The following is a 25,777-nucleotide window of genomic DNA, read 5'->3' as shown; positions in this document are numbered from 1 at the left end:
GAGATGAGCAGTGCGGCTCACCCGATGTGACACATGAGGCTGACTGATCTGATTAGCGCTGTCACTGGCTTTAGTATACTTCAATGCTTTCTGACGTGACTATATCGAAGAGATAGAGAAGGAAAATAATGATTGGGAGAGCACTTTCTGTGCAGGGCACAGCCGAATTTATGGTGCCAAGTAGTCCCCATATTTCCTCTATTAGGTCCCTATGGTGTAATGGGCCATTCACTATTCTCCTCCCGGGTTAGAGGGGTTTTCCACTACAATGTCCTACAATGGTATCAGACTGGTGGTGCCGGATTCGTACCAATCAGCTCTTGTGACCTCCCACTTTGTTCGCTGTTTGCAGCCAGCAGCAGGTGAACACCACATATCTGTCATATTGTTTACTGGTCGCTCGCGGGTAGGAGCTGACGTGCAGTACCTGCAGTGGCCACTAAACAGCGCTTGGAGCTGTGGCGCTCTGCTCTGTCTGTTTTTTTTACAAGTGCTGGAACTGGAAACGGCTGATCGGTGGGGTGCGGGGGGTCGGACCCCCACTATCCTGATTTTGAGGACCATCCAGAGCATAAGTTATCATTGTAGTGGGAAAACCTTTGTAAATAAGCAGACCGACTTGCTACTTAAAGAAGCACTCCCATCATATTTATTTTCATTAAATATGTGTATGGTGTGGGAGTAAAGCGCACATTGTGCCGCACCTGATGACAAACACATAATACCATCACCTATTCTAATCATACTAGATTAACCCTTTAGTCTTGAGCGTTAGACAGGATGTTGCTTCAGTATTTTAATCTGGTGTGTTTCTAATGCTTGTTGGTATTATGTGTTTGTCATCAGGTGCGGCACAATGTGCACTTTACTCCCATTGGCTGTTAATTGGACATGTGATTTTCAGCGTCCACTATTTAGTGATCGTATTTTCAGCAATACTTGAACCATAAGTAAGACTTTGCAGCAGAAAGACGTAGGTTTGTTCTCGTGATGGAGGCACCACCATTTTTATAATGCAGAAATAAATGTGAAGATTTAAATCTGCAATTTGTGTCATCGCTGGAGGATTTTCTTTCTTTCTTTCCCTGCTGATTGCTACTCCCGGACCCGGGGGGCTCCGTGGCATGTATAGATTGTCACCACCACTAGGGTCTTGTTGGAGAGCGGATTCTCCCTCTCCCCTCTTCCCATACCTTGGACATAGTAAAATAACGGTGCAATGTAAAGCTCCTGTAAAGTCGCAGGTCCAGTCCACCGCTGCCATGAACGTTATGTAGTGGACAGAAATATCGGAGTGCTGATGCTTCTATAGGACCTGGCAGTCAAATGATCACAAAGTGTTTGCCGACATAGCATTGCTACTGTCACTGTACTCTGCTGTCTCCCCTGTAACTGGTCATCCAATTAATGTCTCAGTTACAGTTGAAACAAAAAAATCAATAAAGGACAAAAAAATCAATAAAGGGAAAAAAAATGTTCTCCAGATGTCTGTAAAACATCTGCACATTTAAAAAAATAAAGGAATAAAATGTAAAATGTTCCTTCAGAATTTTTTCTTCATATAAAATTCATTGTATTACAAATGCGTAACAAAAAAACCTAAAAATACTACTTCCATTGAAAAATATAAACAAAAAACCTCCAGAAATGACAAGATAATTTATATGTACCCCCCAAAAATGGTAAAAAAAAAATATCATATAAAAATATCATATAAAATTCATTGTATTACAAATGCGTAACAAAAAAACCTAAAAATACTACTTCCATAGAAAAATATAAACAAAAAATATAAACAAAAAACCTCCAGAAATGACAAGATAATTTATATGTACCCCCCAAAAATGGTAAAAAAAAAATAATACATCATACAATCTGTTTTGGATAACACAGCCTCATACTGCCAGTTGAGTTAGAAAATGGGAGTCTGGAGGAGATTTACACCAATAAGAACTACCACACGCCCACAGAGAAGAGAAAATTTGAGATTAAAATAGAAAATGAGTCTATCCCAGCCATGATTTTCGTGCTGGTCACCACTATCCACATGCTTTTTTTCAGTGTTAATTAATGTCCTTTTTTTTTTACTAATACATCTGTAAAATTCATATGTAGTTTTAGGTACAAATTATGACTATTGCAATGAACCTTCATAAATGAGAAACCATTTCAGAATTCGAAAATTCTGTGTTCCAGTACATGGGATGCAAAACAAGGACCTGTGAAAGACGCGTACAGCCTGGCAAACAATCCTCAGTACAGACTGGATGTTCAGTGTCCGAAGGGAGGCGCCGCAGTGTGGATTTTGCTCAGCAGACACATCACAGATAAGGTCAGTATTGATGATCAGATGTGTTTTTGAGTCTGACTCCTAATGTCATCTGTTTGTGACTCGAAGGCCATATATTTGGTCAGTAAAGCCAAAACCAGGAGTGGGTGATAAATACAGAAGTGGTGACGTGTTTCTATTATTCTCCTGGTTTTGGCTTGCAGATACTGAACGTGTGAACATGGTCTTCTAGGGTTGTCCCATGAAGAGCCCTATCTTGGCGTGTGAACGTGGCCTTCTAGAGCACCTCTCACTTCTGTGTTCTGAACAGGGAATTCTTCCCTGTGAAATCCATATGTCACCTTTATCAGGCCACTATTTGTCTTTTTCTCTGTAGTTCACAGCTATGGGCAGTAAATTGATTTGACTACATCTGTTGGCATCTAATGTTCTCCCAAATCCAGTCCCACCAGGCTGTTTTGTTCTCCCCTTGGACCTGTTAGCTCTGTTGCCATGTCTGTTTTTTTTTTAATACTAGTATTTCCAATAAAATACTAATTCTGATTTTTATTTTTATGTTCCTTCTAGAATTGTATTGATAAGTTGACAGCTAAACATGAGTAATGGGGGGAAGGAATGTTCTTGCACACTGTGGCTGTCTAATACATGCTGACAGTGTCTGATTGTATGGGGAAATATCATTTTAAGGAAGAAAAAAAGTGTTCACCACTCGTTAACTTAGGTCAGTATTTCCAGGAGAACTAATACACTAATGGCCCACTGCAGAGCTATGAGAATAAAATGCTACATAAGGCAATATACTGGACAGCAGAGGTGGCAAGTCCTCTTTAGACTTCAGCTCTGCTGGTTCAGATTGGCTGCCGTGGGTTGGCACAAGCTCACCATGAAGGCAGGACATAAAGTGGCAGTTTTCATAGAATAAGATAACTACAAGTACCCGAATCCCTTCAGGTCAGAGGAGTATGTGACTGTGTGTTCCTTAGTGGAATGTTGTCATTGATTTATTGCAGAGTATGTTGCTAAGCATGTAGAAACCTGCAGAGCACAGATCCAGCAATGTAACACTGATTATTAATGATTATATTCACGTACAAATTACATTCTTGTTTAAGACATGTCTGAATAATTATATAATCACTCGTTACAAATTCTTCCTGGTCCCCTGCATAGATAAAGATCCCAATAAAGTCAGAAGAATGTCAGTGACATGGGTAATAATGGACGATAAGCGCACCTATGTAACAACGAGCATGTCAATATTTAACCAGGGCAAAACGCACTGTCCTTACATACGCCTGAGCAATCTGTAACTTACCAGGTCACTAATTACCTCTTACCTTGTACTTTGTGAGATGCCAGACTATAATGCAGACAGATTGGCTCATTCCAGTAACTTAGCGGGGTTTTTTTTATTTTATTTTTTTAACAGTTCATTTGTTGATCTAGATTTAGATCTAAAGCACACGTCCTAAATTCTATGTAGTATACGACTAATGGAGATTAACTAGATCTAAAACCTTTGCCTGTTTCTTGATTTACTGATCCACAGGTTTACAATTATGGACCATGTCTTCCTGAAAGGAGTTTTCCTCTATTAGAAAGGTGGACCTCAAGCGATTCCAGTAATGTAGCACAGTAAAGATAGATGGTACTCGCCCTCCCCCGTCTGTGTGTTTTGGCTGCATTGGTGATGTCACATCACCGCTGCAGCCATTCCCTGAGGTCAGCGACTTTGATGATTTAGATTGCACAAGTTGGTGAGCTAAGTGATTGTCTGCAGGGGTGATATGAACCCCCATTAGGCTAGCACCACTGTACCAAAGCAAAAAAATCGAAGCAGGGATGGGCAGCTGGGGTTGAAATGGCAGAGGGCAAGTACTAGTTGTCTTTGTTATTCTAAATTACTGGAATCGTTTGGGGCCCACTTTGATTAATGCTGCCCAAACCACGGACTGCATAAATCAGAGTCTGGCTGCACAATTATAGCCAGATAATCTTTTTCTGTGAAACGCTTTGATGTTAAAGAGAAGATATAGTTACAAAATCTTGCCTGGAACCAGAGCCAAAGACATAACTAGCTGAGCTCTGCATCACAGCCAACTTCTTCCCACACCGCTCTTGGTGATTTATTGAATGGTCATTCCCATAATGAGAGACCTGTCAATTACCAAGAGCGGTGCGGGGAATAGCCAACTGATGGGCTACACTAGACTAGTCTTGTTTCCGGCTTTAGAACGATTGATAACATTTTCTCTGAAACTCCAGAGCCTTTTAGAGAAAAATCTACTTGGCTGCAGTCTTTGCACTCAGGTGTGGATGGCTACGGAACCCTGAATCGGCTGACAGCTTCCTTTTCATTCTTAAAAAGGTTGACCAGGACTAAGATGCTGATGACATATTCTTAGGGCACAGTCAGATGGCTGTGTAATCAGAAGGAGATTGGAAGGCAATGCTTGGACTGGCTGGCAGGTCTCCCGACCTGAGCGTGGCAGCTTCATAGAAATACATGAATCTATCACGCTTGGGTCGGGAGAGCTGCCTGGCAGTCAGAGCATTGCCTTCCGATCTCCGTCTGATTGATACGGCTGTCTGATAAAGTTGACCTATCCTAAGGGCACAGTCAGACTTGTGATTGTCCGATACCCTGCAACCCTACCGCTCCACTGACACCTGGAGCTGTAGATGCTATGAGTTCATATGCAGTACCTTTTGGCCTCCAAACATGGGGTGTATTATGGCATCCAAAGAGTTTAATTTCGGTCTCATCTGACGACCTCTGTATGCCACATAGTATTCATTCTTTGGTACTGCTGCTCAGAGCACATTCACTTTAAAGGGAGCATCATCTATTGTACCCTAGAACGGACACGTCACATGTACTGAGCTATACAGCGTATAGGGATCCTAAGGATCATTCGTCCATATCTTAGTCCCGGTCAACCTTTTTAAAAGAGATCTCTGTATTTTCACCTCCAGTGTTTTACACAGCCTGGCAGACACTTACATATAGGAGGAACATTAAAATGTATATAGTACAAGACGATGAAAAAATGTTGCTCATGATGAGATGAAAATCCATCAAAGAAGCATGTGAATAGCGTGTAATTAATAATCTGATCTTTTAACTGTGCACCAATGTGACATTTAGGATATAAGTTGAAGTAAAGGTTTATAAACACAATGCTGACGTTGGTCTGCTTGCTTGTAGGATGACTTTGCCCAAAATCGAGAATTTATTACATTGGTCGTTTACAAGAGTGATGGGAAAAAAGTTTACTACCCAGGTAAGTTGTATATTTGTGTAAGAATCACCAAAACATTACAGATTATTTTCGTCCAAATTCATATTACACTAAATAGTATAGTCTGAGCACATAAAGCCTTTTAACCCTGTATAACCTCGGGGCGGTTTTTGACCCAGCATGTATGACCGATCAGTCTCCGCTGATGCCACCGTGCTGGACCGGCACTATGCAGCAGGAAGGTCTTCATGCTATTCTGGGATTAAACTTTCACATTAAAGTTGGAAACTTATTCAAATAGCATAACATTTTATGTCACCGCTATGGCTGCCCAGTGATATTCCCACACTAAAACATTGAGGACACAATATGCCCAGCTGAGAAGGAAAAAAAATAAGTACGCCCTGTTTGATTTGTTTGTCATCATAAATAATCTGGTCCTTAGAAGGTCTTCATATTAGGGAAGTACAGCCTCAGATGAAAAACACATGATACATTACACCTTGTCATTAATTATTAAAAAAAAGAAAAAAGGTAGGCCAAAATGCAGAGGCAGCGTGTGAAAAATTAAGTACACCCCATGAGTCAGTAGCTTGTAGAGCCACCTCTGGCAGCAATAACTTACAGCAATCGGTTTCAGTATGACTGTATCAGTCTCTCGCATCGCTCTGGAGAAAAAAGATTTCACTCATATTTTCAGCATTACTTAGGCTAATTGTGGTTTGTAGGCATTCGATTATGCAAAGCTTTGTTAAAGGGAAACGCCTGAGATAGAAGTTATTCACTGGGAATACCTTCATGAACTTAAAGACCGACATCCATTGATCTGTTTCCCATCATAGTATATGCTAATTAGTGTGTCGCTGGTTTTGGTGGCGGGTTTTCCCCTCCCTTGGGAATGTCGTCACAGATCAGGGGGCTTGGCCTGCTTCTGGCCTCGAGTAACAGCCAGCCCCCTGATAACATCTCCGTCCATCAAGCCCGCGATCAGGTGGTGTGGTCAGCCTCTGCCATGTTACAGCTCTTGTATATTCCGGCTTTGCTCTCTCTGTCCAAACCCCTTTTCACTCAGGGTTTACGCTTGCTAATTAGTGATGAGAGAATATACTCGTTACTCGAGATTTCTTGAGCACGCTCGGGTGTCCTCCAAGTATTTTTTAGTGCTCGGAGATTTACTTTTCATCGCCTCAGCTGAATGATTTACATCTGTTAGCCAGCAGAAGTACATGTGGGGGTTGGCCGGTGGCTAGGGAATCCCCACATGTAATCAAGCTGTCTAATAGCAGTATATCATTCAGCTGCGGTGAAAAAAAACTAAATCTCCGAGCACTAAAAATACTCTGAGGACCCCCTGCTCGGGAAATCTCAAGTAACAAGTATATTCGCTCATCACTATTGCTAATTAGAATGCTTCCCTCAGGCTGGGGAGACACATGGATATGGAGTGATTGAGTTGCAGGGACAGGAAACTAACCAGATGGTATGGAGGGAGAGATTAACTTTGTATAATGAATATGGAAATGTTCTGCAGGCTCCGCTCCCTGCCTGACACTTGCCATAGTTCGTACAGCAGCCAATCACAGCCTGTGTTTGTGCACCTCTTTTCTGATATGTCCAGGAGCATCACAAAAAAGCTGAGAATTATCATAGATCTCCAGTGAAGGGGAGAAAATTCAGGCGCACTAAGCAAAGCTGGATTACACAGGAGCTCCCGCTTGGCAGGGATTGGCCTCACCCCGATCACATTCTGAACGGAAGGAATTATGAGCGGGCGGGCTGCTACTAGGAGCCAGGAGAAGCCCACACACCTTAATCTGTGACCTAATGTCCATGAAGGGAGTGGGAGCACTGAGGAGGAGCAAAACCAGCGACCTAATCAGCTGATACCATGGAGCGAACGCAAAAGATATCAGCTTCATAGTTTATGAATGTGAATTCTATCTCCACAGATGCTTACCACAGCATTTCAATTTGGTTTAGCAATCTACATTTCAATTTGGCTGAGGGCTGGATCTTGACTGGTCCAATGCAACTCCTTGATACTTTTTCCTTGTTAGTTATTCTGCCGTAGATTTTCTGGTGCTCTTGGGATCATTTTTTTTGTTGCATAACCCAGTTTATTCCAAGGTTAAGCTTTTGGATAGATGGCCTCACATTTGACCATACCTCCCAACTTTTGAAGAAGGGAAAGAGGGACAAAGTTTGCGGTGTGCATGGCGCGCCACGGCAAATTTTAGGCCCCGCCTCTGAGCACACCCATTTCCCAACTAGTCAAACCCATATCCACGCCCCAACCACACCCATTTAGCATTGCTGATCACACTGCTTCATAAACAATAATTATAAACAAAAAATATGGCCACACAGTGCTTCATACTGTATAATGGCCACACATGATGCTGCATACAGTATAATGGCCCCACATGATACTGCGTACAGTATAATGGCCTCACATGGTTACCCCACCCCCATCATTGCCCTCACACCCCCATCATTGCCTTCTCCATCACTACACACACAACTCTTTTGCAGCAGCCGGCAGCTTTTACTCCCGCGGCGCTGAATGATGTCATCCAGCCACACCGCACCGCTGACTGCTCACGACGCTGCAGCTCCGGTACACCACTGATAAAGACCTTTCCGTGTCTCCGGTGCCAGTCAATGTCAGAGCGAGGAGCAATATGTGCTCCGATCTGACACAGCTAGCGTCCGCTCCGTACGCCTCGTACACACGCGGCTGCGCTCCTTACGCCTCGTACACACGCGGCTGCGCTCCGTACGCCTCGTACACACGCGGCTGCGCTCCGTACGCCTCGTACACACGCGGCTGCGCTCCGTACGCCTCGTACACACGCGGCTGCGCTCCGTACGCCTCGTACACACGCGGCTGCGCTCCGTACGCCTCGTACACACGCGGCTGCGCTCCGTACGCCTCGTACACACGCGGCTGCGCTCCGTACGCCTCGTACACACGCGGCTGCGCTCCGTACGCCTCGTACACACGCGGCTGCGCTCCGTACGCCTCGTACACACGCGGCTGCGCTCCGTACGCCTCGTACACACGCGGCTGCGCTCCGTACGCCTCGTACACACGCGGCTGCGCTCCGTACGCCTCGTACACACGCGGCTGCGCTCCGTACGCCTCGTACACACGCGGCTGCGCTCCGTACGCCTCGTACACACGCGGCTGCGCTCCGTACGCCTCGTACACACGCGGCTGCGCTCCGTACGCCTCGTACACACGCGGCTGCGCTCCGTACGCCTCGTACACACGCGGCTGCGCTCCGTACGCCTCGTACACACGCGGCTGCGCTCCGTACGCCTCGTACACACGCGGCTGCGCTCCGTACGCCTCGTACACACGCGGCTGCGCTCCGTACGCCTCGTACACACGCGGCTGCGCTCCGTACGCCTCGTACACACGCGGCTGCGCTCCGTACGCCTCATACTGACATTGCAGTGCAGGAAAACTAATGTCCCGCCCGTGACCATGGAGAAGACTGTCAAAATCGTGACTGCCCCGCTGGATCCGGGACGGTTGGGAGGTCTGCATTTGACTATGCTTTATTAACCCCTTTCCGACATTGGGCATAATAGTAAACCGATGTCAGACTCCCTCCCTTTGATGTGGGCTGTGGCGGTCAGCCCTCATCTTACCGCTGACATGTCAGCTGTTTTGAACAGTTGACATGTGCCCGCTATTAATCCAATAAATGCCGCTGTAAACCCTGTCAGCGGCAGTTAATGCACGCTTTCAGCCATTGGGCCAGAAACCCGCCCATCGGTGACCCGCGTCACGTGACCTGGATCTGGATCTCCTGGAGACCTCTGTGTTTGTCACTGCCGGATTGCTGTGAGTGCCACCCAGTGGTCGACGCTCATTGCAAGTGAGCAATTCTACTACATAGAGGCGATCTGATCATCGCCTCTATGTAGCAGAGCCGATTAGGTTGTGTCGGTTTCTAGTCTCCTATGGAGACTATTGAAGCATGCCAAAAGTTTAAAAAAAAGTGGGGGGTTTAAAAATATAAAAGTCGAAATCACCCCCCTTTTTCCCCATTCAAAATAAAACAAAAACAAATCAAACCTACACATATTTGGTATCGCCGAGTTCAGAATCGTCCAGATCTATCAATAAAAAAAGGATTAACCTGATCTCTAAGAAAAAAAAGTCAAAACGCCAGAATTGTTTTTTTGGTCGCTGCAACATTGCATTAAAATACATTAACGGGCGATCAAAAGATCATATCTGCACCAAAATGGTATCAATAAAAACGTCAGCTCATCGTGCAGAAAATAAGCCCTCACCCAAAACAAAAATGCAAAACCAAAAATACCTCTGGTCGTTAAGGGGTTAACCAAGCCTCTTCACCACCATTCTTCACAGTTGCTGTGTCTTTGTGCTAATGCTAAACATTTCCACTTTGGTCTCATCAGCCGAAGAAGCATTGTTCCAGAAGTCCTGTGGCTTTTTCAGATGCAACTTTGCAAACTTTAGCTGTGCTGACTAGTGATGAGTGAACGTGCTTGGATAAGGTGCTAAAAGAGTGACTTCAGCGTACTCGAAAAATGTATGTTTGAGTCCATGTGGCTGCATGCCTCGCGGCTTTCCGACAGTCGCAACCAATGGAGGGATTGCCTGTTTGTTAGGAAATCCCTGCAAGTGTTGCTGCTGTCGACCATACGCGAGACATGCAGCCGCATGGACACGAACATATTGTTTGAGCACGCCGAAGTCACTCGGTTAGCACACGGGCATGGTGGATAACACCTTATCCGAGCACGTTCGCTCAACACTACTGCAGACTGGTTGTGGGGTTTCTTTTTTTTAGAGAAGAAAGGGGCTTTCTCCTGGAAACACGTTCAAGCAGCTATACTTGTTCTGTGTTTTACTCATTTTACTTTCATGGCCTATATGCATGCTTAACACGCAAGACTCCTGAACTAAACTTTACTCAACAACATTTAGATAAGCCTGTGAAATACTGGGAGAAATTAGACTGGTCAGGTGGACCAAAATTGAACTCTATGTTTCAAGGCCAAAAAGCACTGCATATCACCCCAAAAACACCACACCAAGTTTGGAGGTGGGAACGTCATGGTGTGAGGCCGTTTTTCAGCATACGACACTGGCAAACTTCATATGGGTGAAGGATTGATGAATGGACAAATGTACCAAGACATTCTGGATACAAATCTGCTGCCATCTACCAGTATGGTGGCGATGAAACGAGGGTGGACATTTCAGCAAGGCAGTGATCCCAAATACACAGTCAAGGAAACTTTCAATTGGGTTCAGGGAAAATAAAGCTGCTAGAAACGGCCCATCCAATCACCGGACCTGAATCCTATAGAACATTTATGGAAGGAACTAAAGCTCAGAGTTCATAGGAGTTCACAGAACCTGCAGGATTTGGAGAGTGTTTGTGTGGAAGAATGGGCCAAAATCTACACAGTTTACACAGAAGATTATGTTCAGCGATGAGGCAAACATTTTTGGATGGCCCATTTATATGGATACACCTAAATAACATGGGAATGGTGACAGATTTCTTGCGTAGGGTGTCTTGCATTGAAATCTGCTGCAATGACCTAGGTACTGCATTCACCAGACATCAACACAATTTCTATCCGCTCCCCATGTGTTAACCTCTGTGACATGTCAATGGCTGTAAACAAAGAGAAACTTGTAAATAGCTCATGAAAGAATAAAGTTACGTTCAAACCAAGCACACCATTGTTTTTCTTGTGAAATTCTAAATAAGTTTGATGTCACATGACCCTCTTCCCATTGGAAAAAATAAAGTTGGATCCAAAATGGCCGACTTCGAAATGGCCGCCATGGTCACCACTAGTGATGAACAAGTATACTCGTTGCTCGGGAGGTCTCCCGAGTATTTGTGACTGCTCGGAGATTTAGTTTTCCTAACCTCAGCTGCATGGTTTACATCTGTTAGCCAGCATAAGTACATGTGGGGGTTGCCTGGTTGCTAGGGAATCCCCACATGTAATCAAGCTGTCTAATAGCCGCAAATCATGCAGCTGCGGCAAGCAAAACTAAATCTCCGAGCAGTCACAAATACTCGGGAGATCAAATTCAAGCAACGAGTATAACTCGCTCATCACTAGTCACCACCTATCTTGAAAAGTTCCCCCTCCCATATACTAATGTGCCACAAATAGGAAGTTGATATCACAACCATTCCCATTTTATTTAGGTGTATCCATATACATGGCCCACCCTGTATAATACATACTATATACCGTACATATCAGGACCTGTTCACATTTCGTTTAGCGTACATGGTTGACGTGACGTTTGCCTGTACACAGATGCCACAGACTATACTTCTACTGTGACGTCCATCTGCTGCTTTTGGTGGGATCAAATTGTATTGAAAGTATAGCTAATCTGTCATTTCAATACAGTAAAAAAAAAAAGTTACTGCCATATTGCAACTACTTGTAGTTCACCTTCCTTTGGCAACCTGTGGCCAAAGATAGCTGTTATTTCATTGCTTACTTTGCATGTTAGTAACATTTCCCTCTCTTGCACCATATCATGGCTGCTGTGCACTTAGTCCACAAATTTGCCCCCAAAATGCACGATGGTGTGTTAATGATTACTTGTCAAATTCATAATTACCGAATGCCAAAACAATGTAGCAGAGCCTGTCTCAGGTCATGCAAGCACATACATATGATTGCTCATGGCTATCCAACCCCTTTTCACGTCTGAAATATGAAATTCTTTTTGCATTGTTAGAAGGAATAATAAGGCAGATGAACATTTTAAAGGAGACTCAAAAAAAATGTTAAAGATTATTTGACATTTGAAACATGACATTGCTATTTTTTTCTTTTAAGACCTCCATTTAGCTGTATTAACCATTATCACCTTGTGCAGTTTGTGCGACTTGATGTTTTGTCTTCCAGCGGACCCTGCTCCTTATATCGATGGAATACGGATAAACAGCCCTCATTACCTTACAAAGATCCCGCTGACCAACCCCGGAACCCACACATTTACTTTAGTGGTATCTCAATATGAAAAGCAGAACACGATTCACTACACTCTCAGGGTGAGTACTCTTGGGCAGCAGCAAGTGTCTTCAGGATAGAAGAGCACAACCGTTGGGCTGGCACCATTGACCCAGAAATCCTTCTCCATTCATCCGGAGCTGCTGGAAACCTTTTCTTCCATTAGTAGAGACCCCTGTTGTTTTACTTGGTGACACTCTGTTCTGAGATATGGTACAATAACTCGGATATCCTAGAAATAGCCAAAACGACAGCTGACTTGGTGGGTATTGGTGGCAATCCTTGGCCAATTGTTTTCTTCTTCTGTGTAACTAAACCAAATGTCTACTTATGGCCTTAAAAATGCATATTCAACTCTGCATGTAGGTAATGTCCAATTATTAGTTCTGCTTACAAGCATGTAGGATGGTCTTCCATGAGACCGAGAGGTTATTTCCCTCAGTGCTTGATGGTTGGCTGCTTTTTACCTCCTCTGTATTAGGCTACGTTCACATTAGTGTCTTGCGGTGGTGCATCGGGCGTCACCACGGTGACGCATGCGTCATGCGCCCCTATATTTAACATGGGGGCGCATGGACATGCGTTTGCATGCGTTTTGTGATGCATGCGTCTTTTTTGCCGCAAGCGTTAGGGCGCAGAGGACGCAGCAAGATGTATTTTTTTTGCGTCCAAAATCCGGCAAAAAAAAAGGACGCATGCGTCGCAAAACTATGCGTTTTGCATGCGTTCTTGTTTGCGTTGTGTCGCCGACGCAGCAGCGCACAACGCAAATGTGAACGCAGCCTTACAGCAGAGTTATGACCTGTGACTACAGCTTTGCTACCGGCCTACAGGGAGTCTGTAGTAGTCTGAGACACACCTCCTGTCTTATCATTGGTTCATACTGCTGCTCTTTCCCTCCCCTTGGATCGCTCTCTCCTCTGATTGGCTGCTGTATGTAAACAAAGCTTTATCACATGCTCGCCTCATCAAACTGATTTCCATTACAGCTAAGATTGAATAAAGTGCAGATTGCTAAACCACAAGTGAAAAACAATTATTAGGTAGTGGCTGCACTTACACTGCGGCAAATAAGCCTTGCTAAGGCCGGTTTCATACAAGCCTATTTTACAGTCTGTATATAGACCACAATACCTGAAATGACCGCGGGTCTCCTGACACACGAGGTATAAATTTTGGGCTGTATGATCCACCTCAAGATCGGGCACTGCAGTCTGTATACGAATCGTGAAATATCCTAGTGTGAACCTGGATTAAGGCAGAGCCTGGAGGGTCATTTTTAATTAGATATTTAAAAAGATTGTCCTCGTTGATTGTCAACGGTTCTAATGAAAACCCTGGGACGTCTGCAGGCACCCACGGCCACTCTTACCAGTTCTCTGCTCAGTTATTGTTTTTCCTTGTCATACAGGTAGCCATTTACATTATGCTTTTAACTGCACTAGATGCCGATTTTTTGCATCTATCACATTCTACAGTTCATACAGTTATGAAATGAACATTCAGCCCATTTCTGATTTGCAATAGTATTCACCCTGCTTAATCAATCTTATTTCTTCTGTATTGTAGGTGTATGCAGCTTGCAAGTTTACGTTTTCCAAGATCCCAACACCATATACAATTAACAAACGGGTAAAAATGATGCATCAACAGGGTTTCATTTCAGCACTGCTGCCATATTGTCTGGTGCTAACAGCTACACTTTTTTTTTTTTTTAGATAAATGGACAATGGAAAGGCCACAGTGCAGGAGGCTGTGGTAACTTTAGAGACACCCACAAAAATAATCCCATATATCAGTTTAATTTAGAGAAAGCTGGACCATTACTGGTTGAGCTCAGAGGACCAAGGTCTGTTATTTCATCTTATTCTTTTTACGGTTATTATATTATATATTATTATATTATACGGTTGGATAAGTTTCACGACTGTGAGAAATGATAACAATAAATTTCACTACTTGGAAAAGAAATAAGAACAAAATAAATGAAAAATTGATTTGATACCTCTGGTTTCATGTGATCTAATTGAGAGGTGATCATGTGATTTACATGCTTGACAGGTTTGTACTTTGAGGCTAACTATACTTTCATCTGTGTCACCTCTGAACTGCAGCTCACTGAATTCTAAGGCGCCTGTGTGCCGGCATGCACTGAGTGCAGTGAGGTATACAGAGTGTCCCTAAAGTCTGGACACAGACAAAAATACATATTAACATGTTATTCAATTGAAATCATATTGAAAAAGTTATTTAATATTCCATTAATTTGCGATGCAAAGGTTGATGCGCTTAGCAAAATTCTTTTATAGTTAAATTAATATTATAGCTAATGAGAATGCCTATGTGTCCAGACTTTAGGGACACCCTGTAGTTTATCTGCTGTGCAGAAGAAAAGATTTTATGATATGGGACACACGGTGTAACCTCTTCTCTGCAACATCACATGTATGTGGAGAGAATGAGTCTCCATTGTTTGCAAAGCTTACAGTGTAGAATTCACAGATTAAAATGTTGCATACAGAAAAAGGACGATGCCTTAAAGATGACCTATCACCGGTCTGAGCATATTAACCTGGCCACATCATGGAAAAGTAGCTGCACAACTGAGTAAAACGAGTTTTTCATCTTTTAATTTCTTCTCTCCATTATGGAGATATTAGCCTGTAAAGTTCAATTGGGTATTACCGGAGATTTGTTTCTGGGGTTGTGTGCTATACACGGAATAAAAGAACACCCCCTCATCATCTCCCTGATCCCTGCAGCTACTATGCAGAGATACAGCAGAGCTGAGTTATGAATCATTACAAACACTCCAGATCCCATCTCAGGGCAGTCTGTATGAGGGGGGAGGTGACAGCACTGAGAGATGGGATCTGGAACAGTTTACAAGGATACATAACTCCGCACTACTGTATCTCTACACAACATCTGCAGAGATCAGTAAAGAGGGGAGGGAGTGTCCTTTTCTGCCTACATGACTCTGCCTGTTCATGATTGGTCACTCTCATGCAGGAAAAGAAGTACACTTCCCAGAGGAGACGTCGACAAATAAAAACTACATTTTACTCAGCTCTGCAGCCACTATTCCATGAAAGTTTAACATGATCAAACTGGTGAAAGGTCCTCTTTAAACATAAGGAAGATACAAGGATGTGAAAAAATAAAGAAACCACTGTGAGTTCATTAGCCCTCCTTGCTTCTTCACTGTAAAATGTGTATCTATTTTAAGTCCTAAGTAGCGCATATTAAGCAGGGTGCAGAACATGTCTTTGTCAAGGGCTTCCATCTGAATCCCTGAAAATTGACAGAAAGATTGTGGAGCAAAAGCCCAACGTCTCACATTTTGCACTCTGTCGCCTAACTGAAGTAATTAGTTCCTGGGGATTGTAATAAAAGTCTCTGAAGCCCACCTTCACAGAACATTAGCCATAAGTCTTGTCATTTACTATGCAGGCAATACAGCGTGGGCTTTGAAGTCATTACTGTGTCCACATCCGGAGATCCAGGGTCCTCAGGCGTCCAGAAGAAAAGCAGCGGTGATTACAGGTATTACACACATGATGATCCAGTATTTTACAAACTCGCAGTACAAGAAATGCAACAACTGAAAATAGACAAGTAAAACCCCCCTTGGCCATACACTCTTACATCATCTGATTAGAAAAGAATTATATTTTCAATTGCAACCATTTTACAGAATATCCATAAAATTATTCTATATAATACATAGAGTAAGTTTGCAAATCTGTTTGTTTCTGGAATCAGTCGACATGCTTGTAGTTAAACACGTTTCTGCTTAAATAGCTGAGATCCTGTAATAGTGAGTTATCAAAAGTGACGCTCGATGGCACACACGTGGCCAGAGCAAGCCCTGTGCAGTCTGTAGGCCAGCGGAGAAAACTGGGACATGTCCGCTCTGAAACCTTCTATGTATTCTGTACATAAACTGTAAAGTGGTATTGGTAAATACCGTATATACTCGAGTATAAGCCGACCCGAGTATAAGCCGACCCCCCTAATTTTGCCACAAAAAACTGGGAAAACTTATTGACTCGAGTATAAGCCTAGGGTGGAAATGCAGCAACTACCGGTGAATTTCAAAAATAAAAATAGATCATTATTTCCCCATAGCTGTGCCATATAGTGCTCTACACCATTCATATTTCCCCATAGCTGTGCCCCATATAGTGCTCTGCACCGTTCACTGTGCCCCCTAGCTGTGCCATATACAGTGCTCTGCACCGTTCACTGTGCCCCATAGATGTGCCATATACGGTGCTCTGCACCGTTCACTGTGCCCCATAGCTGTGCCTTATACGGTGCTCTGCACCGTTCACTGTGCCCCATAGATGTGCCATATACGGTGCTCTGCACCGTTCACTGTGCCCCATAGCTGTGCCTTATACGGTGCTCTGCACCGTTCACTGTGCCCCCTAGCTGTGCCTTATACGGTGCTCTGCACCGTTCATTGTGCCCCCTAGCTGTGCCTTATACGGTGCTCTGCACCGTTCACTGTGCCCCCTAGCTGTGCCATATACGGTGCTCTGCACCGTTCACTGTGCCCCCTAGCTGTGCCTTATACGGTGCTCTGCACCGTTCATTGTGCCCCCTAGCTGTGCCTTATACGGTGCTCTGCACCGTTCATTGTGCCCCCTAGCTGTGCCTTATACGGTGCTCTGCACCGTTCACTGTGCCCCCTAGCTGTGCCTTATACGGTGCTCTGCACCGTTCACTGTGCCCCCTAGCTGTGCCTTATACGGTGCTCTGCACCGTTCATTGTGCCCCCTAGCTGTGCCTTATACGGTGCTCTGCACCGTTCATTGTGCCCCATAGATGTACTCCATATACGGTGCTCTGCACCGTTCATTGTGCCCCATAGATGTGCCTTATACGGTGCTCTGCACCGTTCATTGTGCCCCCTAGCTGTGCCTTATACGGTGCTCTGCACCGTTCACTGTGCCCCATAGATGCTCCACATTAATCTGTGCTGCCGCCGCTGCTGCAATAAAAAAAAAAAAACACATACTCACCTCCCTTGATTGCAGCTCCCGGCGTCTCGTTCCGGCGCCTCCATCTTCCCGGCGTCTCTGCTCTGACTGATCAGGCAGAGGGCGCCGCGCACACTATATGCGTCATCGCGCCCTCTGCCTGATCAGTCAGAGAGCGCAGACGCCGGGAAGATGGAGGCGCCGGCCGGGAAGATGGATCGGCGCCCGGCGGCTGGAACGAGGACAGGTGAATATGCTATACTCACCTAGTCCTGGCGATCCTCGCGCTGTCCCCTCCTGTCTTCGGCGCTGCAGCTTCTTTCTCTATCAGTGGTCACCGGCACTGCTGATTAGAGGAATGAATAGGCGGCTCCGCCCCTATGGGAGGTGGAGCCGCTTATTCATTTCTGTAATGAGCGGTCCCACGTGACCGCTGAAGAGAGGAAGAAGCTGCAGCACAGAAGACCGTGGGACAGCAGGGACAGCGCGAGGATCGCTGGGACTAGGTAAGTATACCCCAGCGCCCTCAGCCCCTCACCCGCCGACCCCACCGCTACCGTGACTCGAGTATAAGCCGAGGGGGGCACTTTCAGCCCTAAAATTTGGGCTGAAAATCTCGGCTTATACTCGAGTATATACGGTAAGTATTTTCAGTACTGTGCAAAAGTTTTAAGCAGGTGTGGGGAAAAATTACTGTAAAGTTATAATGCTTTAAAAAAATTAATAACTTGTTTTAAAAAAAAATGTAAAGTGAATTAGAAATGAAATCAATTTGGTGTGACCGGTCTTTGCCTTCACAACAGCATCACTTCTATATACTTATTTCAAAACTATATCTCACCAGGAAAGTTATTCCAAACCTCTTGGAGAAGTAGCCCCAGATCGTCTGTGTATGAAGGCTGGTGAATTTATAGGATTGTTCTTAATGATTTTAGCTGTATGTTTGGGGTTGCTGTTGTCCTGCTGCAGAATAAATTTGGAGCCCATTAGCCTCAATGATGGTATTGCACGATAGATAAGTACAGTCATGGACAAAAATTTTGAGAATGAGACAAATATTAATTTTTCCAAAGTCTACTGCTTCATTTTTTCTAATGGCAATTTGCATATACTCCTGAATGTCAGAGTGATCAGCTTAACAGCAATTACTCTACTTGCAAAGTCAATATTTGCCCAGAAAATGAACTTTAACCCACAAAACACATTTCAACATCATTGCAGTCCTGCCTTAAAAGGAGCAGCTAACATCGTTTTAGTGATTGATCCATTAACACAGGTGTGGGTGTTGATGAGGACAGGGCTGGCGATCAATCAGTCATCATGATTAAGTAAGAATGACATCACTGGACCCTTTAAAAGGAGGCTGGTGCTTGGTATCATTGTTTCTCTTCAGTTAACCATGGTTATCTCTAAAGAAACACGTGCAGCCATCATTGCACTGCACAAAAATGGCCTAACAGGGAAGAGTATCGCAACTACAAAGATTGCACCTCAGTCAACAATCTATTGCATCATCAAGAACTTCAAGGAGAGAGCTTGCATTGTTGTCAAAAAGGCTCCAGGGTGCCCAAGAAAGACCAGCAAGCGCCAGGACCGTATCTTAAAACTGTTTCAGCTGCGGGATCGGACTACCAGCAGTGCCGAGCTTGCTCAGGAATGGCAGCAGGCTGGTGTGAGTGCTTCTGCACGCACTGTGAGGCGGAAACTCTTTGAGCAAGGCCTGGTTCCAAGGAGGGCAGCAAAGAAGCCACTTCTCTCCAGAAAAAACATCAGGGACCGACTGATATTCTGCAAAAGGTACAGGGAGTGGACTGCTGAGGACTGGGGCAAAGTCATTTTCTCTGATGAATCCCCTTTTCGATTGTTTGGGACATCTGGAAAACATCTTATTTGGAGAAGAAGAGGTGAGCGCTACCACCAGTCTTGTCTCATGCCAACTGTAAAGCATCCTGAAACCATTCATGTGTGGGGTTGCTTCTCAGCCAAGGGAATCGGCTCACTCACAGTCTTGCCTAAAAACACAGCCATGAATAAAGAATGGTACCAGAATGTCCTCCAAGAGCAACTTCTCCCAAACGTCCAAGAGCAGTTTGGTGCCCAACAATGCCTTTTCCAGCATGATAGAGCACCTTGCCATAAAGCAAAGGTGATAACTAAATGGCTCATGGAACAAAACGTAGAGATTTTGGGTCCATGGCCTGGAAACTCCCCAGATCTTAATCCCATTCAGAACTTGTGGTCAATCATCAAGAGACAGGTGGACAAACAAAAACCAACAAATTCTGGCAAAATGCAAGCATTGATTATGCAAGAATGGACTGCTATCAGTCAGGATTTGGTCCAGAAGTTGATTGAGAGCATGCCAGGGAGAATTGCAGAGGTCTTGAAGAAGAAGGGACAACACTGCAAATATTGACTTGCTGCATTAACTCATTCTAACTGTCAATATAACCTACTAGATTGTGGCCCGATTCTAATGCATCGGGTATTCTAGAATATCCCTGTAATATATGGACAATGATGATTCCAGAATTCGCGGCAGACTGTGCCCGTTGCTGATTGGTCGAGGCAACCTTTATGACATCATCGTCGCTGTGCCCGTTGCTGATTGGTCGAGGCCTGGCGGCCTCGACCAATCAGAGAGCCGGGATTTCCAGGACAGACAGACAGACGGAAAAACCCTTAGACAATTATATATATAGATTGGTACTCATATGATTGCAATTATATTTCTGTATGTGATATAAACATCAGACAAACACTAATAAAAACCAGAGGGCAGCAGATCATGTGAAAATATAATTTTGGTGTCATTCTCAAAACTTTTGGCCATGACTGTATCTGCCTGCCTTTATCAGCATTGAGGACAGTAATAATCCTGACCAAATCCTCAACTGCATTTGCTGAAATGCAAACCCACACCAGCAAGGAACCTCCAACATGCTTCACTGTATCTTTATTGTGGTGCTCTTCAGCAAACATCCTTCCGTTACAGCCAAATGTTGATTCATCAGTCAAGAACACCTGCTGCCATTTTTCTGCACACACATCATGTAGTTTTTTTGGCCACAATTCTTTTATGAAGACCATTTCTGGCCAGAGTTCTACTAACAGTAGCTGGGTGTACCTTGTCCCTACTGGTGGCTGCCAGTTCTGCGTTGATGGCACTGCTGGAAACCTTCAGTTTTGAAGCGAAGTAAGCATGAATTGTCTTTCAACTGCTGCAATTAGGATCCATGATTAATGCATCTACAGTCCTGAGCTTTCCCCATTTCTTGGTTCTTCTTCAAAAGAACTTGAACATCACATCTTCTTTGAAATCTTTGCCTGGAAGATATTTTAGTGATGCAATAGAATGACCTTGTGTCTTGTTGCTGTGCCTAGTCTTGCCATGGTGCATGACTTGTGAAGTTGTGACATGAAAGGATCCTCCACATTCTCACCTGTAGCAAAATTGGGCTGTTCCTCACTGTTTTAAGCCTTCTACATGGCTGTAAAAAAAAAAGTTATGACTGTTTCATCTTACATATGAAAATGACAATTATTACCGGTTTGATATAACTGGTTACTCACACTCTTGACACAAGTCCCTGACTGTGTGCAGGTGTACCTAGAATTTATGCGGATTTACAAAGGGTAGTCACACCAAATATTGAGTTGATTTGGATTTCTCATTTCACTTTGCATTAATTAATTTATCAATCTATTTTTAAAGCATTCTTACTTGTATCTTACAGGAATACATTTCACCATTAATGGGTTTTTTTATAGAATTTATGCCAAAAAGACTTTTCAAATGTATAGTGTGTAAAAGACATTTTCATTTTAGCGCTCTGGTAAATATCTCATGAGCCCATCTGAAAAGAGGTTAAAAAAAAATAAGTGGTGTCCATGTGAAATGACTGACATCCCGCTGTAGTGACTACAGATAAATTGGTACAAGAACTACTGTTATTCCTCATCCTGCTGCTATTGTTTCATAGAAACGGTGTTGGCGAAATATGGCATTATCTTGGCCTTTACAATCACGGTCTCTTCTCTCCACAGATGTGGTTTCTGCTATCTGGAAATAGACAGTCTGCCTGCGGGAATCTATAATGTCATCCCCACCACGTTTCTACCCGCACAGGAGGGCCCGTTCTTTCTGGACTTTAATAGTGTAATTCCCGTCAAAGTGTCACAGCTACAATGATAAAGGAAATGGCGCCCAATACTTCTCAGGACATTTCTCTGCAATACATCTTCACCTGAAGGGAAAGTCCTGGCAGGCATGGCATTCACAGGACTCATGATACAGCGCTGGATTATCATACTCCGCTTTCAAATCCTGCTCCCTGAAGAGGACGCCTCTTATGGAAGGGAAAGGTACTGCTGGTATGATGCAGTATAAAGGGCTACTTGAATATTTTATTGGAGAACCTCAAGAAATAGCTGAAAAAATAAAATATTTTTTCACCACCACACACTGATTTGCTTTGTGGACTGATGTTGGACATAAATTAGGAATTCATTATTTAGGCAATGATAAGTTCTTCAGCATTTCTAGCACTTATAGAGTTATGTGACACAAAATGCCAGGACATCTTTTTCTAGACTTTGCTTAATACACAATATGAAAGAGGGTGTTGCCCGCAGGCTATAGGGCATTTACAAACAGATCTGGATCTGCGGACCACCTACACCAAACTGAGAACTACATGATTAGTAGTCATTCTGTATACAGTGTTAGTTGTTAAAGGCATTACTATAACATATATTGATGATCTATACTTATGATCAATATCAGATTGGTGGGGGTTTTAGGCAATGGACCCCCAATAATCAGCAGATAGCCGCTCCTGTCATATGTAGATGGTGTATGGAGTTGGGAGCAGCAGAGCTCCTCACACTGCAGTGTTCGTACCCGAAGGCTACAGCTCAACTCCTATCTACATCAATAAGAGCAGAGTTGCATTACCCTGGAATGGCCATGACCGTGTCCAGAGCCAATGCCATACGCCATTTACTTCTGACAGCGTTTGGAGCTGATAACTGCTCATCGGTGGGTCCAGTCATTTACACCTTCCCACCTGCTTATTTGCCCTGTCTCCAGCCCCCTCTTTGATTGACAGCTTTGGCTTCATAGGTGGGAAACTATATAAATAAATGCTTGGCCCCACCACAAAGCACCTGTATTTGGTTTGAACAGCCATTCTATGCCGACAGTCCCTTTAAGGATCTGGTGTGTGTGATTTTGGACTGCCAAGCCTAGTCTCCTGTCTACCAGACATATCTACCAGCGACTCTCCAAGAGTACACAGGAGCACTGCCGAATATGGCAGCTGCGGCTGAGAGAGATCAATGATGGGTTGGCCAGCAGCTGACAACAATCAAAAGTGCATAAGGAGGCTTAAGGTAGTGAAGGAGTTAATTGTAATAAGTAATATAACCCTGAAAACCTGTGGGAGCCCTGAATTACTGATCTGTGCCGGTACAACTCCTAGTGCTCCTGCCAATTAGCTGAGGGCTTCACTTACAGTACCTTCTCCCCTCCATCATTACCTATCTGTGCATAGTGCTTTCTGGAGCTGCAGCTAATATGAAGTAAGCCGAGCCCACTGGCCTTGGTTCTCCAGCAGATTAGCATTGATAGTTTGGCCTCAATTCAAAGCGATTATTCCACAATTCTAATGTAAATTGCCATTGAAAAGTCACAACATTTTTGCGCAACAGAGAATTGTGGAAACATTGAGACATTAAGCGTTTGCATGACAGTTTTGGCAAAATGGGCAGAGACCAGGTATGGTGTCCGCATCTTGAGTAATTAAAGTCCTTATTTCCGGCCTGCAATAAGATGGGGCGAGGTGCACAACACTTGTCAGCCTTCATTAAAGGGAATCGGTCAGCAGGTTTTTGACATATAATCTAAGTGCAAAGGCTAGGGATGGGTCATTTTATTAGACTGGGTACGGTAATTTAAATAAAACGTAAGATTATATCAACAGGAGATTATTGCTGCTGAACTAGGCGTGCCTTCCCGTATGTTTTACCCAGCCTCAGCACTGATCAGTAAAAGGATATTATGTTTTTAACTTTGAATGTTTTGCTTCCTCCCCTGCCCAGGAGCTGTGGTATGCTCCGTACATGGTCAGATACACTGAAGCATGTGTCTGACCATGTACAGAACATACCACAGCTCCTGGGCGGAGAGGAAGCAAAAGAGAATACTGACCTTACAGCAGGGGATCACAAAGGATTTCCTTTGTCAGGTAAAATATTTCACTGACTATTTTACCTCACAAAATGTATCCTCTGCGATCTCCTGCTGTAATGTCAGTATTACACAGGTCAAAGAACAGATGAGAGGAGAAGACAGCAGATGAGGGAGAGAGAAAGTGCACAGGGGTGAGAGACAGCAGACAAGGGGGGTAGACAGGTCAAAAGAGAGCACAGATGGGAGAAGTCAGCACATGGGGAAAGAGAGCGTGGATAGGTGGGTGAGCACATGGGGGGGGATTAACGCTGCAAAGCCTGCCCCCATCATGACATTACTAGATGGAGGCTGGATGCCATCGCATCGGGAGGGCGGTAGAGATATTCCTTAATTATTAATGAGGAAAACAATTATATGTACTCTAACATGAAACAATGTGATTATTGGATATACAGTAAGAGCTGGTTTAGCTGTAAGGTCATCTAGAAGTACAGCAGCCACGAGGGACATTCTGTCAGGTTAAGTTCCTGCGACGAGTTTGATGCTACATATTTTTACTGCGTAAAAAATCAAAAAAGTCTTACAGCTCCAGCAAAGTGAATTGGATTTACAGAAATCTCATGGCCATTGTTTTTTTTCTAGACTGCGTACACGGATCTGTCGTGCAATGTAAATCTGCAACGTCTTAATTTCTCTTGAGTACTGCCTTGTGAAGATTCTCTAAAAATGCATGTAACCCGCACATGATTTTATCAAATCCAAATTCCAGAAAGCATAAAAAAATAAAGCAGCACAATTTAAAACATGGCCAAACAAAGAAAAGCTGCACCGTAAAAAGTGATTAAAAATAATGGAATGAAAGAAAACTCAAGTTACCTCATTGTTGCAGAAATACAGCATAAAATCTGCACCAAACTCAAATACTCATGTGAACATATCCCAATATTGAAGCACACCCAACAGGTCATTGCTGAAAGGCTATGCACACCTTTTCCATTACACCTAAAATAAAGCCACTTCTAGGTGTGCACAGAAGCTGTAGCTACAAGGTTGTGTCCATGGTAAGACATCAAAATCATCTGTAGTCCGATTCTGCAGTTATATTCTTTATCGGTTCCATGTATCAGTCTGGCAGATTATCATAAAATGGACAGCTGGAAAGTAATGGCACCAGGATCAGGCTACTCAAGTTTTGATGGCAGTGTTACTAGGAAGACATTGATCTAGATAGGAATACTTGTAAATGCTCATTGTAATGTTTATTCAGATTTTCATTTTAAATGCATTAGCACAAACCGTGACCCTTGTAGGATTAATGAGATAGGAGCACTTGAGAAATACCCAACAACTCCCAATTAGCGCATATTTATGTAATAAAGGGGCGCAGGGAGACCTAGAAAAGCGAACTACACAACCCTTAGGCTAGGTTAACAATCCATTTAGCGCATATGCTAGCGGATTGCGCTAAACGCAATGTCCCAAAAGGGATCGCGTTTGGCGATCCCGCTGGCGCAGATACCCGATCTGCGCTAACGAGGGACAGACCTCGGACGCTTCAAGCAGCGTCCACGGTCCGTCCGAAACTAATGGGACATCGCTAGCACGTGCCGAAAATGGCATGGCGTTAGCACATTGCCGTCAATGGGTGCGCTTCCCATGACCTTGACCGCATGGTGGGAAATATGCATATCACATACTGTACTTGGGGTCACATGAGTGCTCACTTGCCGACAGTGCTTACAATCCAAACTCGCAGTCTTCACAGTGCGCACTGTGTGTGATGTGAAGATTGACAAGTCTGCAGTCATGTAGAGTGAATGCAAACATTTGTGAAAAACCTGGATAACAGACAAATACAGAAATACTGTTTGTCCAAAGTCGTCTCGGAATGTTGATCTTGATTGAGAAATGAACTATGTTACATTGGTTAGAAGATATCTGCAGTGAATAAAAGGTTACATTTTCAGAAATGGACAGATCACATTTACAGGAGTTTGCAAGAATAACAGGAAATATGCAGGAA

The 25,777-nt window shown here is 43.9% G+C and overlaps 1 protein-coding gene across 2 annotated transcripts in view; it reads left to right on the top strand.

The window, feature by feature from the left end:
• Positions 1 to 22,023, top strand: part of CAPN7 (calpain 7) — an 82,048-nt gene extending 60,025 nt beyond the window's left edge. For both annotated transcript variants that reach the window (XM_069730056.1, XM_069730057.1), the window contains exons 15-21: positions 2,197 to 2,332; positions 5,499 to 5,574; positions 12,469 to 12,614; positions 14,143 to 14,205; positions 14,292 to 14,422; positions 16,027 to 16,119; positions 21,609 to 22,023. In XM_069730056.1, the coding sequence (XP_069586157.1) occupies positions 2,197 to 2,332; positions 5,499 to 5,574; positions 12,469 to 12,614; positions 14,143 to 14,205; positions 14,292 to 14,422; positions 16,027 to 16,119; positions 21,609 to 21,753 (790 nt within the window). In that variant the 3' untranslated portion in view covers positions 21,754 to 22,023. The remainder of the gene's footprint in view (positions 1 to 2,196; positions 2,333 to 5,498; positions 5,575 to 12,468; positions 12,615 to 14,142; positions 14,206 to 14,291; positions 14,423 to 16,026; positions 16,120 to 21,608) is intronic.
• The last annotated feature ends 3,754 nt before the right edge of the window (positions 22,024 to 25,777 follow it).

The sequence above is a fragment of the Ranitomeya imitator genome, chromosome 6, assembly GCF_032444005.1.
Source record: "Ranitomeya imitator isolate aRanImi1 chromosome 6, aRanImi1.pri, whole genome shotgun sequence".
In the NCBI taxonomy this organism is placed as follows: Eukaryota; Metazoa; Chordata; class Amphibia; order Anura; family Dendrobatidae; genus Ranitomeya; species Ranitomeya imitator.
The sequence above is the reverse complement of the archived record's forward strand: the minus strand, read 5'-3'. Positions and strand labels throughout refer to the sequence as shown.